Below are 13,626 nucleotides of genomic sequence, written 5' to 3' on the forward strand. Positions count from 1 at the left end.
GGCGAAACTAGTAGCAAGATAAGCAAGTCCGAACCTATGTAATAAGCCGCGAGGTGTGCAAGAATGCAAGTATACATGTAATAAGCCGCGATGCGTACTGCTTATACATATTCCGAGACTCCTGACAGGATGCCAATGGGATTGTTATCCATGTAGCACTAAGACGTAGTCAACATATAGTTAGAATAAAGGCAAACGCACCAGCAAAGTCAAAAAGGATGAGGATAGGACATGGTATGGTAACTTGCGAGGTTTGGATGGGTCTTGGAACACGAGAACTGCCTGCAGAAGGTTCGGACAAGTGTGCACGGCCTTTGGAAGGTCAAGGGAGGTTGGGGAATGGTATGAACGTAGGTGTTGGATTGCCTGGTTCCGAGCCCAGCACCGCGACCATCGTTACACCAGGCTCCAACCCCAACTAACAGAACTAGAGCATCACATTGTAACACAATTTCCTTGCTGTTACCAAGAGATGAAATTATTCAGCAGGATTATGAAGTAAAAGACAAAGAAAGTGGTATATCATTCCTAGAGAAATCTCCTTTCCATCGCTCAGGGGAACCACTAACAAATGATAGTTTAGTATTCACAATTCTTCACATCACACAGTACACAGGTATTCCACGCACCACTATAGAAGGACTCAGGGCCATAGCTCTGCTGCTCGAAGACGGCCTCAAGACTGCAACAGAGGACCAAATGCTCATCCAGCGACTGTCAAACTCTCTTTCGACCTCCCTTTCAACCCAAGTTATTGACAACCTCTCAAACATGCTATCCACCCACATTATTGCAGCCATCTCGCCTCAAGTAGCCAGCATTTTAACAGCATCAGATACCCTCAAACTTAACATCGATGCCATCACCAAATACAAATCTACAATAGAAGAAAATTCAAAAGAAGACAACACCTCTGCGTCTGCAGCTGCAATCCGTGCAGAACTTGCAGCAGAAGCCGTCCTAAGCAGCATTTCCAATGTTAAAGATGCAATAGAATCACTCACACACCCCTCCACAGCCCTACCAGGATCTCCAAAGACATACAGTGCTGAAGTTCAACAAAACATACCAACCCTGGCTCCGATCTCGGCTGCACTTATTCGTGCATCAACAAGGGACCGGCAAATACTATTCGACTCAGTACCAGGCCAGACCCTATTTGCACCCGAAGTGTCTCCTGCCAAAATAGCAAGCAAGATGAAACAGGCCCTTGCAGCAATAGAATCAGACAACATGCCAGCTACCCAAATCAAAGCCATCACCTGCCTTCGGAACGGAGGACTTATCATAGAACTTACCACTTCAGAAGCTGCCACCTGGATTAGGACACCGTCTAATCGGCTCAAGATCATTAAAGCCCTCGGGATCAGCACCACCATCAAGGAATGACACTTCTCCATCATAGTACCATTCCTATCCATCAGTTTACATATAGAAGACCCTGAATGGCTATGCACAATTGAAGAAGAAAACAGCATGACCACAGGCACCATTGAATTGGTTAATTGGATCAAACCTCAACAAAGAAGAAGCCCTCAACAGTGTGTCGCACATGCGATTTTCCACTTTGCAGACCCCCACTCAGCCAACACTACACTTCGGGATGGAATATACATTGGCCAGGAAAAACTACACCCTTGAAAGGACAAACGGGAACCCACACGCTGCGTATACTGTCAATTGTGGGGCCATATTGCTAAGGACTGCCAAGCCCCGCAAGACGTATGTGGCACATGCGGTAAAAACCATCGCACAGACGATTGCAATGCTTACTGCACCTTCTTCTGTGTTAGTTGCAACTCTAACAGTCACACCAGCTGGGATAGAAAGTGTCCTGAATTTGAATCTAAATGCGCAGGCATTGACACTAAGCACCCTGAAAACTCTATGCCCTTCTTTCCTGACCCTACCTCGACCTTCCCTATGGCAAACAAATCTCCCATTTAAATCTAGATGCCCACCATGAGGAGCCTATCACTCAAGGGGTGCACCATTCCACCCAGGTCATCGAGGATTTCAAGCACCTACCTCAAGTACACCGACAGGACCAAACTCAATCCCCATCACTCCCTTCAATCTGTGGAACTCCAACAAGGCACCTCGAACACCCAAGGACCTGTCACCTCCCCTCCTCCCTTCCACACCTGCTCCCTCAACAGTGGAGGTCACTTCATTTGTAACACCATCAAGCACAGAAGCCTACTGGTCCTTACCCCCCAGCAATGCCTGAAAACCGGATCAAATCACCATCACATTTACGTGTCTGGCAACAGAACCTTAACACCTCTCTATTAGCACAACATTCTCTCCTCAATGGTCCAATCGCCCAGGACTGGGACATCATTGTGCCACATATTACAGTGACATATTTCTGTATTATATGGGTCACCTGACCTACATAATATCCCATATAAGACAGGCCAGCGGACTATGGACCGATGTTATGTATATCCCCAATGTTGATGGATGGGCTGGGAGGGATATTATTTCTGATGGAGACGGGTGGGCCCATCTATGCTGATATTATATATATCCTCAAAGATGTCGGGTGGGCCGATGTAATGGTTTATTGTATAGATGGGTGGGCCGAGGAAGTGGTGGAATATGTATTATATAGATGGGTGGGCCGATGTAAGGGTTTATTGTATAGATGGATGGGCTGAGGGAGTGGTGGAATATTCATTATATAGATGGGTGGGCCGATGGAGGGGGATGTTATATAGACGGGTGGGCCGAGGTAGTGAGATATCTGTCTGACATTCACGGATTACTGAGTCCCAGATGCCCAAAAATCGAATCCCATTGTGCAACATCCATTCTGGACACCTGAACACCCCAAGCTCAAGACTGGAAACTGGAAACTTGTGAAAATGTGTGAAATTTCTATTTCCTTACACCAAACACATGAACACCTGAACACCCAAAGCCTGAAGCTTGAAAGTCCATTTATCAAATCACCGAGTGCCGAGTGCTGATAGACCCAAAGCCTGAGACCCAAAATCCGAAGCCCGGAACCCAAAAACATGTATGCAAAATGTCCATTTTTCATTCATTGCACAAATCACCAAGTACCGAGTGCTGAGGGCCGAACCCCAAAGTCCGAGGCCCGAAACCCGATGTTTGAAACCCGAAAACATGTATATAACATATCCATTTTTCAGTCATTGCACAAATCACCAAGTGTCGAGTGCCAAAACCCCAAACTTGAAACCTGGTATGCAACATGCCCATTTTTCATTTACATTAAACAAATCATCAAATGCCAAGTGCCGAGGCCTGAAGCCCAATGTCCGAAACCCGAAGCCTGAAACCCAAAAATATGTATACAACATATCCATATTTCCCTCACTGCACAAATCACCGATTGTCGAGTCCAAAACCCAAAACTCGACACCCGGTACACAAATCACCAAGTGCCAAGTGCCAAGGCCCGAGCCCTGATTTCCAAAGCCCGAAACCCGAAGCCTGAAACCCGAAAATGTGTGTACAACATATCAATATTTCACTCATTGCACCAATCACCGAGTGTCAAGTGCCAAAACACAAAACTCGACACCCGGTACACAAATCACCAAGTGCCGAGTGCCAAGTGCCGAGGCCCAAAGCCTGATGTCCCCGAAGCCCAAAACCCAAAGCCTGAAACCCAAAAATATGTATACAACATATCCATATTTCCCTCACTGCACCAATCACCAAGTGTCAAGTACCGAAACCCGAAACTCAACACCTGGTACACAAATCACCAAGTGCCGAGTGCCGAGTGCCGAGGCCCGAAGCCCGATGTCCAAAGCCCGAAACCCAAAAATATGTATACAACATATCCATATTTCCCTCACTGCACCAATCACCAAGTGTCAAGTACTGAAACCCGAAACTTGACACCTGGTACACAAATCACCAAGTGCCGAGTGCCGAGGCCCGCACCCCGATGTCCGAACCCCGAACCCCAAAAATATGTATACAACATATCAATATTTCACTCATTGCACAAATCACCAAGTGTCGAGTGCCAAAACACAAAACTTGAGACCCAGTACACAAATCACCAAGTGCTGAGTGCTGAGTGCCGAGGCCCGACATCCAAAGCCTGAAACCCAAAGATATGTATCCAACATATCCATATTTTTCTCACTGCACAAATCACTGAGTGTCGAGTACCGAAACCCAAAACTCAACACCCAGTACACGTGACTACAACTGGACATGAATTCTGTATTTCTATGTATTATCCATTGATGTAGGGTTCAAATAACTTGGGAATTGTATTGACTACCAAGGGTCGGGACTCGGGACTCACTAGTCAATATAGGAAAATGATAATGAAAAAATGAAAATTATTATTATGCTTAACTTTCTCAATGAAGGTTGTAGTCCGAGTCTATGTGAGTGTATTGGTGGTCCTACCAAGTATTGGTACTCAGTGTAGTGATGGTTGCGGTGCTGGGCTCAGAACCACTGATTTTCATACTCATGTCATTCTTGTCAATTGGGGATTATTTGAAGACTACGTTAAATGTTAGTCAGTGTCGAGTATGATAATGAATGTATAGTCATACCTCAGTCTGAGAACAAATAGACTGAGGTAGGATGATGCAGGTATGAGGATTATATATTTGTCTGGCATGTTAGCAATGATGTAAAGATGATGTGTGCATTTGTACATGTGTGCAGTAAGTGAGCATAAAGATAAAAGAATAAATATTAATAGTGAGACTTGCACATTATGTTGAGATATCCAACATGACAAGCCTGTGATGGGATCAGAGGCCTGGGGTGGCACCCATATATGTCCATTATAATAGCCCTAATAGTTTAGAAAGATACATGAAGGATTGATGTAATGACAGGCATATGTGTGAAATGTGACAATAGACATATTTTTACAAAGTCGCATTTATAGATGATTCAGGCCAAAGATTTCATTAAAAATATGTAGGATAGATTGTAAACTACCTAAGGAACCCATACTGCCTACTGCCTTGAGGGTAGGAGGTGGGTGGAAGGGATATAGTGAAAACACAAGTTGACTCAGCATTAAAGTCCTATTATTGCTTCACTGACCATTTTCGATGCTTTGGGTCTTTGAAGTTTCCCACACTCCATTTCTTATCTATTTCACTTCCTCAGTACTCAATTCTTGGTGGATTTGTCTGTAAATTTATGTCTATGATACTTAATATATTTTAAATGTACTACAGGTTTCTGATCATGAAGATTCAATGTTTTGAAGGTATGGGCCCCTTATCAGGAGAAATGGCAAGTATGCACACTAGCTCACAAACTCCAGCCTATTGTGAGCTGATCTTGGTCATAAGAGGCAATAATATAAGCTATGCTCATTATATATTAAAAGGTTGGATCATGGATGCAAGGGCAAGATACTGAAAATCGTGAAAAATGTCAAAAGTGCAATGGTCTATGCTTACATGTAATAACGCTGTCTGTAATATTCAATAATGCGAAAACGAGTAAATATGCACCAGTGGGGATAGATACGACTAGACAGGACATAGGAAGGATGAGTCCGAAACTTTCAGGCCGGGGTCGGGCGTCAGGATCAGGATCAGAATGTCAGGGATGTGTTGGACAAATACTGTTTAATGTGAGTATCAAAAACATGGGTTTTGAGCCCAGTGCCGCAACTATCATTACACCAGGTACCGAGTATCAGAACCAAGTACTGAGTACTGATTTCTAAGTACCGAGTACCAAGTAATGAAATACCCAATTGACAAGAAAAGACTACCAATACACTCACCTTGACTTGGACTACAACTTTCATTTTTCATTCTCACCGATGTTTCAGATTTCTTTAGCTTATATCTTGGTCAAATGATAACCGATGGACAAGAAAAGACTACCAATACACTCACCTAGACTCAGACAACAACTTCCATGTTTTCATTATCTTTGCCTATTGCACACCGGGTTTTGAGTTTTGGGTTTTGGCACTCGACACTCAGTGATTTGTGCAATGAGTAAAAAATGGAAATATTGCATACATATTTTCGGGTTTCGGGTTTCGGGCTTCAGACATCGGGGTTCAGGCCTTGGCACTCGGCACTCAGCACTTGGTGATGGGTGTACCGGGTGTCGAGTTTCGGGTTTCGGTACTTGACACTCGGTGATTTGTGCAATGAGTGAAATATGGATATGTTGTATACATATTTTCGGGTTTCAGGCTTCGGACATCGGGCCTTGGCACTTGGCACTTGGCACTTGGTGATTTGTGTACCGGGTGTCGAGTTTTGGGTTTCCGTACTTGACACTTGGTGATTGGTGCAGTGAGGGAAATATGTATATGTTATATACATATTTTCGGGTTTCGGGCTTCGGACATCAGGCTTTGGGCCTTGGCACTCGGCACTTGGTGATTTGTGTACCAGGTGTCAAGTTTTGGGTTTCGGTACTTGACACCCGGTGATTTGTGCAGTGAGTGAAATATTGATATGTTGTATACATATTTTCAGGTTTCGGGCTTCGGACATCGGGCTTCGGGCCTCGGCACTCGGCACTTGGTGATTTGTGTACCAGGTGTCAAGTTTCGGGTTTTGGTACTCGACACTCAGTGATTTGTGCAATGAGTGAAATATGGATATGTTGTATACATATTTTCAGGTTTCGGGCTTCGGACATCGGGCTTCGGGCCTCGGCACTCGGCACTTGGTGATTTGTGTACCAGGTGTCAAGTTTCGGGTTTTGGTACTCGACACTCAGTGATTTGTGCAATGAGTGAAATATGGATATGTTGTACACATATTTTCGGGTTTCAGGCTTCGGGTTTCGGGCTTTGGACATCGGGCCTCGGCACTTGGTGATTTTTGTACTGTGCTTTGAGTTTCGGGTTTTGGCACTCGACACCCGCTGATTTGTGCAGTGAGGGAAATATGGATATGTTGTATACATATTTTCGGATTTCGGGCTTCGGGTTTCGGACATCGGGGTGCGGGCCTTGGCACTCGGCACTTGGTGGGGTGTTCGGGTGTCTGGAATGGATGTTGCACAATGGGATTCGGTTTTTGGGCATCTGGGACTCGGTAATCCGTGAATGTCAGACAGATATCTCACTACCTCGGCCCACCCATCTATATAACATCCCCCTCCATCAGCCCACCTGTCTATATAACATCTCCCTCCATCAGCCCACCTGTCTATATAATGAATATTCCACCACTCCCTCGGCCCATCCGTCTACAAAATAATTCCAGTATGTCGGCCCACCCGTCTATACAATAAACCCTTACATCAGCCCACCCATCTATATAATACATATTCCACCACTCCCTCGGCCCACCTGTGTACAAAATACTTCCTATACCTCAGCTCACCCATCTATACAATAAACCATTACATTGGCCCACCCGACATCTTTGAGGATATATATAATATCAGCATAGATGGGCCCACCCATCTCCATCGGAAATAATATCCCTCCTGGCCCATCCATCAACATCGGGGATATACATAACATTGGCCCACAGTCCGCTGGCCCATCTTATACGGGATATTATGTAGGTCAGGTGACCTGTATAACATGGAATTTGTCACTAAAGGGGCTCAGATCTGGAGGTATTGTTCTAGGGTTTGGTTAGCTCGCTCGGTTTGTCCGTCACCTTCCAGATGATATCCAGAGGTGAAATGAAGAACCATATCTAATACTTTTCCGAGCGACCAAAACAAGTGGGAGACAAATTCCGTGCCACGATCGGAAGTAACATGAGCCAGAACTCCGTGCTTGGAAAACACATGGAGGAGAAATATCCAGGTGAGGTCCGGAGAGGTGATGGTGTTGTAGGTTGGAATGAATATTGATTGCTTGGATAGTCGATCTATGACTACCAGAATGGCGGTGAAGCTGGAGGAGTCGTGGAGTTGTTCGATGAAGTCCATGGATATAGAATTCCACGGTTTCTCGGGGATGGGGAGTTGCTTCAACAATCCGTATGGTTTGTGTCTCAGAACTTTGGCTCGAGTGCAGGTCGTACAGGATTTAACATAGTCCTTGACATATGTGTGGATTCTGGGCCAAGTATATTCCAGACGGATAACTTCCAGAGTCCAGTTCTGGCTGAAATGTCCGGATAGCGGGTGGTCGTGCATATTCCGGAGCACTCGGAGATGAAGGTCATTAGATTCTGGAACGTAAATACGGTTGTCGCAATGGAGGAGACCACTCTTGTTCACTGTCCATCTCGGGTCTGATGGACCCGGAAGATGACTGGAAGTGATCGGGTCATTAGGAAGGGCAGACAAGATGTCCTTATGAAGCTGCTCGACATCCATCAGTATAGCCGCCCGGAGAACCGGAATTGCTAGTTGTGATGCCTGGAAGGACGAAGCGAGCTGTTCTGTGATAAATATCGGCCGGAGATTGTGTGGATTAACTTGAGCGTAGTCCTTATCCCCCTCTTTGGGGTAGACGTCCCAATGTCTAGTTAGGCAGTCGGGCTTAGCTCCGAGTTTTCCGGGTTGGAAATGGATGATGAGGTTGAACTAATGAAGGTATTCCGACCAGCGGGCCTGGCGGCGGGTGAGGAGTTTTGTGGTGGCAAAGTACTCAATGTTTTTGTGGTCCGTGATGACGTCTATCGGCTCAGCAGAGCCTTCAAGGTAATGTCGCCAGGAACGGAAAGCTTCATAGATAGCTAGTAATTCTTTATCATGCGTGTTGTAGTTGAGCTCCGGAGCTGAAAGGGTCCGGGAGTAAAAAGCAACCGGGCAGAGTTCCTGGTCTGGACATACTATAGAAAGTATTCCGGCGATCGCATAATCAGAAGCATCCGTCTTAACGACGATAGGAACATCTGGCATCCAGTGTGTAAGCAGTGGAGCGGTAGTGAAGGCTTTCTTGAGAGTATCAAAAGATTTCCGGCAATCTTCAGAGAAATTCCAGGGAGCATCCTTGCGAGTGAGCCACATAAGCGGGACAACAATATCCGAGTAGTTAAAGATGAAGCAACGATAGAAATTAGCGAATCCGAGGAACAATTGAATATCCTTAACTTTCCGTGGTTCCAGCCAGTCGCAGATAGTTTGGACTTTGTCCGTAGACATGGTAAGGCCGGCCGGAGATAGGAGATAACCAAGGTATTCCACCGAGTCGGAATGGAATTCGCATTTTTCCGGTTTGGCATATAGCTGATGCTTCCGGAGGCATCAGAGGACTTCAAGGACATGTTGCTTATGAGATGCAAGATCTGCGGAATAGATGAGGATGTCGTCGAGGTACACAATAACACAAATGTCAAGCATATCGGCGAAGATGGTATTGACAAAGCTGTTGGAAAGCCGCCGGAGCATTGGTGAGACCCTTGGGCATAACCAACCATTCATATGAGCCGTAGCACGTCCGGAAAGCAGTTTTCCACTCATCTCCTTCCGCCATCTGGACTAGATGGTAAGCGGACCGGAGGTTGATCTTAGTGTAAACTTTAGCGCAGCTCGGAGAATCGAGAAGGTTGGAAATGAGGGGAAGCGGGTAGCAGTCTTTTTTAGTGATTTTATTGAGTCCTCGGAAATCTACACAGAGACGCAGGGAGCCGTCCTTTTTCTTGACAAACAGGACAGGGGCTCCGTGTGGAGAGGATGAGGAGCGGAGAAGTCTGGTCGCAATATTCTCATCAAGGAATTTGCGAAGAGCTACAAGCTCAACTGGAGAGAGGGAATAGATGGTGCCAAGGGGCGGAGCCGCTCCTTCTTCTAAATTGATCTTTAGATCATAGGGACGATGAGGAGGGAGCTGTCCAGCTTTGCCCTTATCACAGACATCCGCATACTCATGGTATTCCGAAGGAATTCCGGATAGGTCCGGAGGTTCGGAGGAGAGTGTAGCGGAGCAGAGATTGACACCAGAAGGATAGACAAAAACACTGAACTGGACCGATCCCTCTAACTTACAGGCCCGGCAAAAGGCAACTGCATTGATTAGAGAAATATTGGGAACAGCGTTATCAGCGGAGGGACTTGGCGAGGTCGTGGAGGGGATTTCCGCCAGAGCCGGCGGAAAAGGGTTCGGAGAAGGTGAAGGCACTCCATGAGGAATCGGATGGAAATTGATGCTGCCCTTTACCCAGTCAATCAACGGATTGTGTCGGGTGAGCCAGCTATATCCTAGGACAATAGAACAGGATGAGTCCAATGGAGTAACATAAAATGTTTTGGAGGTAACAATGCCGGTCGGAAAATGGATCGGTAAATCTACTGCCTTGGTAATCGTGGCATTAGAAGTACCATCAAACAAATGAAGCGGAAGCGGAGGGATTGCATAGGTCGGAATGTTGTTTTCTCGGATTAGTTTGCTTTCTATAAAACAATGGGAGAAACCACAATCTACAAGAGCCGGGAACGGAGAGATATCAGGAAAAGTGGCAATGGAAACATAGGGTAGTAAAGAGTTTGGATCGGAGAAGGAAATAGTGTCCCGTGCGGAGTCAAGAGAGTTGCGGACTAATTTTTTGTCTCTTCCGAGACCTCCAGTTTGGTTTCCGGAGTTACCATGCTGGCACAACCTTTGTCCACATGGGAAGTAGACTTCAGGCAGTCCTGGGCAGTATGACCAGGTCCGCCGCAGAAGAGGCAGAGCTTCTTTTCCATGCACCTCTGGAGCTCCTCGGAGGTGAGCTTACCATCTTTTCTGAGCTTGGATGTCAAGTCCAGAGTTTTGGCGGAGGATGAAGCCAAGGCATTTCTGGACTTTCCGCCAGAGGACTCTTTCCGGTCGGAGGTTGGAGCTGACTGCTTGGCAGGAGGGGCGGATGCGGAGGGTTTGGATTTGTGGGAGACTTCTCCCTTGCGTTCCCAGTATCGTGCATCGATAGTCTGGGCAAGAGTTTTGTATTCAGGAAGTGTGGTGGGTTTCCCTTGACAACTGATTTCGTCCTTGATGCAAGCCGGAAGTTTGTTATATAACTGACGGCGCAAAGCTCTGTCGCCCCAACCTCGGACTTGGGAAGCTAGTTGCTGGAACTCTACAACATACTTGTTGATGCGCTGTCCGTTGCACATATAGAGCTGTTCCAGCTGCATTTCCGCATCTCCGACCGGTGTAACGATGGTCGCAGCGCTGGGCTCGGAACCAGGCAATCCAACACCTACGTTCATACCATTCCCCAACCTCCCTTGACCTTCCAAAGGCCGTGCGCACTTGTCCGAACCTTCTGCAGGCAGTTCTCATGTTCCAAGACCCGTCCGAACCTCGCAAGTTACCATACCATGTCCTATCCTCATCCTTTTGACTTCACTGGTGCGTTTTCCTTTATTCTAACTATATGTTGACTACATCTTAGTGCTACATGGATAACAATCCCATTGGCATCCTGTCAGGAGTCTCGGAATATGTATAAGCAGTACGCATCGCGGCTTATTACATGTATACTTGCATTCTTGCACACCTCGCGGCTTATTACATAGGTTCGGACTTGCTTATCTTGCTACTAGTTTCGCCTATGGATTCCAGCCTCTCACGGAAGTAGGATATAATCTTGCTCGCTGGCTACTGATAGGGCACTTCACTTCCTGTACTTCGAATAGTAATTAGTAGAGTCACCTCGGTATAATCGTAAATTGCGCAATCGATCCTTGTTCATTTGGAACGATTGTCTGGCTAGACCGCTGCCAATTTCGCACTTCGTTTATTCTCAAGTCCCAATAGATTAGCGTTGTTCTGGATGTCGGATGTTGCGCAAAGTCTTATACTGTTATTCGACACACCGACATACCGACACATCGACACACCGACATATATAGACCTTCAGACAGCCTTTGCAAGCCTTGGAAGGCATCGTGCTACCTTGGACAACACTTTCGCAGCCTCGGACGACCTTTGGTCGCATCGGACAAGTTTCTCGGTACTTCAGAAGTAGTCTCGGAACTACGGACAAACATTAAAGAGGTTTTCTTCCAATATCTTGTCTACTCTCTAACTGTATAAGACTTCCCTTGCATTATCAAGGTAGTTCTTAGGTTGTCTCTTGGGACGAAGCATACTCGCATCTCTCAGGACTAGGGACTCACATTCAGTAGAGCCCAGCCCAGATCTACTCTTTACAACTGGAGCCCACTGCGAGGGACTCCTTTACAGTCGGAGATAAACAACTTTGGATTAATCCTCGCTGCTTTCTCCGGACGTTGGAGATTACTCCAAGAGATATTTTGATACCGTTCATTCCAGATTCATCGTCATCCGAAAATATTGTGATACGGCAACTCTCGCCGAGTACCCTCGACTCTACCGAGCTCACCGAACGTCGGGAAGAAGAAGACACAGACGATCCTTTAAATTCAATCCACTCCTTATTTTATTTAGATTTGGAAAGCTGCAACACGACATTTCCCCACGCGCCATCACCAGATAACCCTTTTCTCGACGTAACCCCGCAACTACCGAAACCTCCGCTGAGACAACATGTCGCAGCCCTACCTTCGCTGTCCAGACCAAAGATCCCCACTCTGAATATCACTCTGCTCATCACAACCTCTTTGCAGCTAACCGCAGGATCCGACTAGCGAACCAAGAATACGCAGTGTTTACCGCCAGACGCGCGAAGAAGACAAACAAGGGGAAAGGTGTACGGTTCGACAGCATCGATGTATCGTCATGCCCGAGGCTGGGCCCATCGTCAAAAACCTCAGAACAAATGGAGGAGATCGTATCTCTGCAAGTGAAAGAGGCAAAGACTGGGAAAGCACTGAACCCCAGAACCTCTGTCTTAAAACTGGCTACTAAGGCACCTATCGCAACTCTGGCCGCCGCCACATCATCACTGCAAGCACCGCAATATTGCTATGCATTCCCGCTAGGAGATAAGGACACAGAAAAGAGGGTCGTTGATAAGATCCTGGATACAGACATAAGTTTGCCGATAAGGGACATAATCGCAGCTTCGCCGGATATCCAGAAGGCGATAAAAGACCTTACAATGTCTAAATGAGTCACGGTTGGTGCAGTACTGGTAAATGAGCTCAGTAGCCTTCCTCAGACGGAACAATTCCTGAGGGACTGGGAAGAGCATATGAAGCGAGCTGAGGATGGTCGTATCATCGCTGACCATTTTAAAGCCCTGCAATGTATCTGAGGCGCTATGAGAGGGGGCCGGGTACTCTCCTGTGTCCTCGATCAAGGCGCCAAGGTCATCATAATGCCACAAGCAGTTTGGCGATTGCTTGGTGGAGTTCCGCTTTGCTCAGACTACCAGATGACCATGGAATCAGTCAACACGTCAACGGATTCAACACTAGGCATCATGGAAAACTTTTCGCTGGACTTTGGAACAGGGGATATGATGTTCCAGGTTCAGATCATCCCGACGGCCAACTTCGACATACTGCTCGGCAGGCCATTCTTTATGTTAACCAGTTGTCTAACCACTGACCTTCCTAATGGCGATCAGGATGTCACGCTCACCGATCCGAACACCGGCAAAATTATCAGGATACCTATGGAACCTTGGGCTAGAAAGTGTGCTAAGTGTAGGCACAATATGTTGTGTGTGGACCATCCAAGTCCGAAGGGTTTTTAAGTACCGATGATCTGCTACCACGGGGAGACTTATGAACTGTCACATCCTCCATCATTCCTTATAATTTAAATTCTGAAACTAATCACCGCCTCGCGCTATCCGCGCAAAC

At 46.5% G+C, this 13,626-nt stretch overlaps 2 protein-coding genes across 2 annotated transcripts; one reads left to right on the forward strand and one right to left on the reverse strand.

Moving 5' to 3' along the window:
• Window positions 1-257: 257 nt before the first annotated feature.
• On the forward strand, window positions 258-1,389 carry EDB93DRAFT_1245517 (uncharacterized protein; the record flags this gene model as incomplete). The annotated part of the gene is made up of 2 exons (XM_041452326.1): window positions 258-350; window positions 406-1,389. The coding sequence occupies 2 exons, from the start codon at window positions 258-260 to the stop codon at window positions 1,387-1,389; spliced, it is 1,077 nt and encodes a 358-aa protein (XP_041312697.1).
• A 9,207-nt stretch (window positions 1,390-10,596) lies between these two features.
• Window positions 10,597-11,010, reverse strand: EDB93DRAFT_1066412 (uncharacterized protein; the record flags this gene model as incomplete). The annotated part of the gene is made up of 1 exon (XM_041444907.1): window positions 10,597-11,010. A coding segment is annotated over one exon (414 nt), but the record flags the coding sequence as incomplete, so codon positions are not given.
• Window positions 11,011-13,626: the final 2,616 nt, after the last annotated feature.

This window comes from Suillus bovinus, assembly GCF_016758785.1.
Source record: "Suillus bovinus strain UH-Sbo-P2 chromosome Unknown EDB93scaffold_3, whole genome shotgun sequence".
Taxonomy (NCBI): Eukaryota; Fungi; Basidiomycota; class Agaricomycetes; order Boletales; family Suillaceae; genus Suillus; species Suillus bovinus.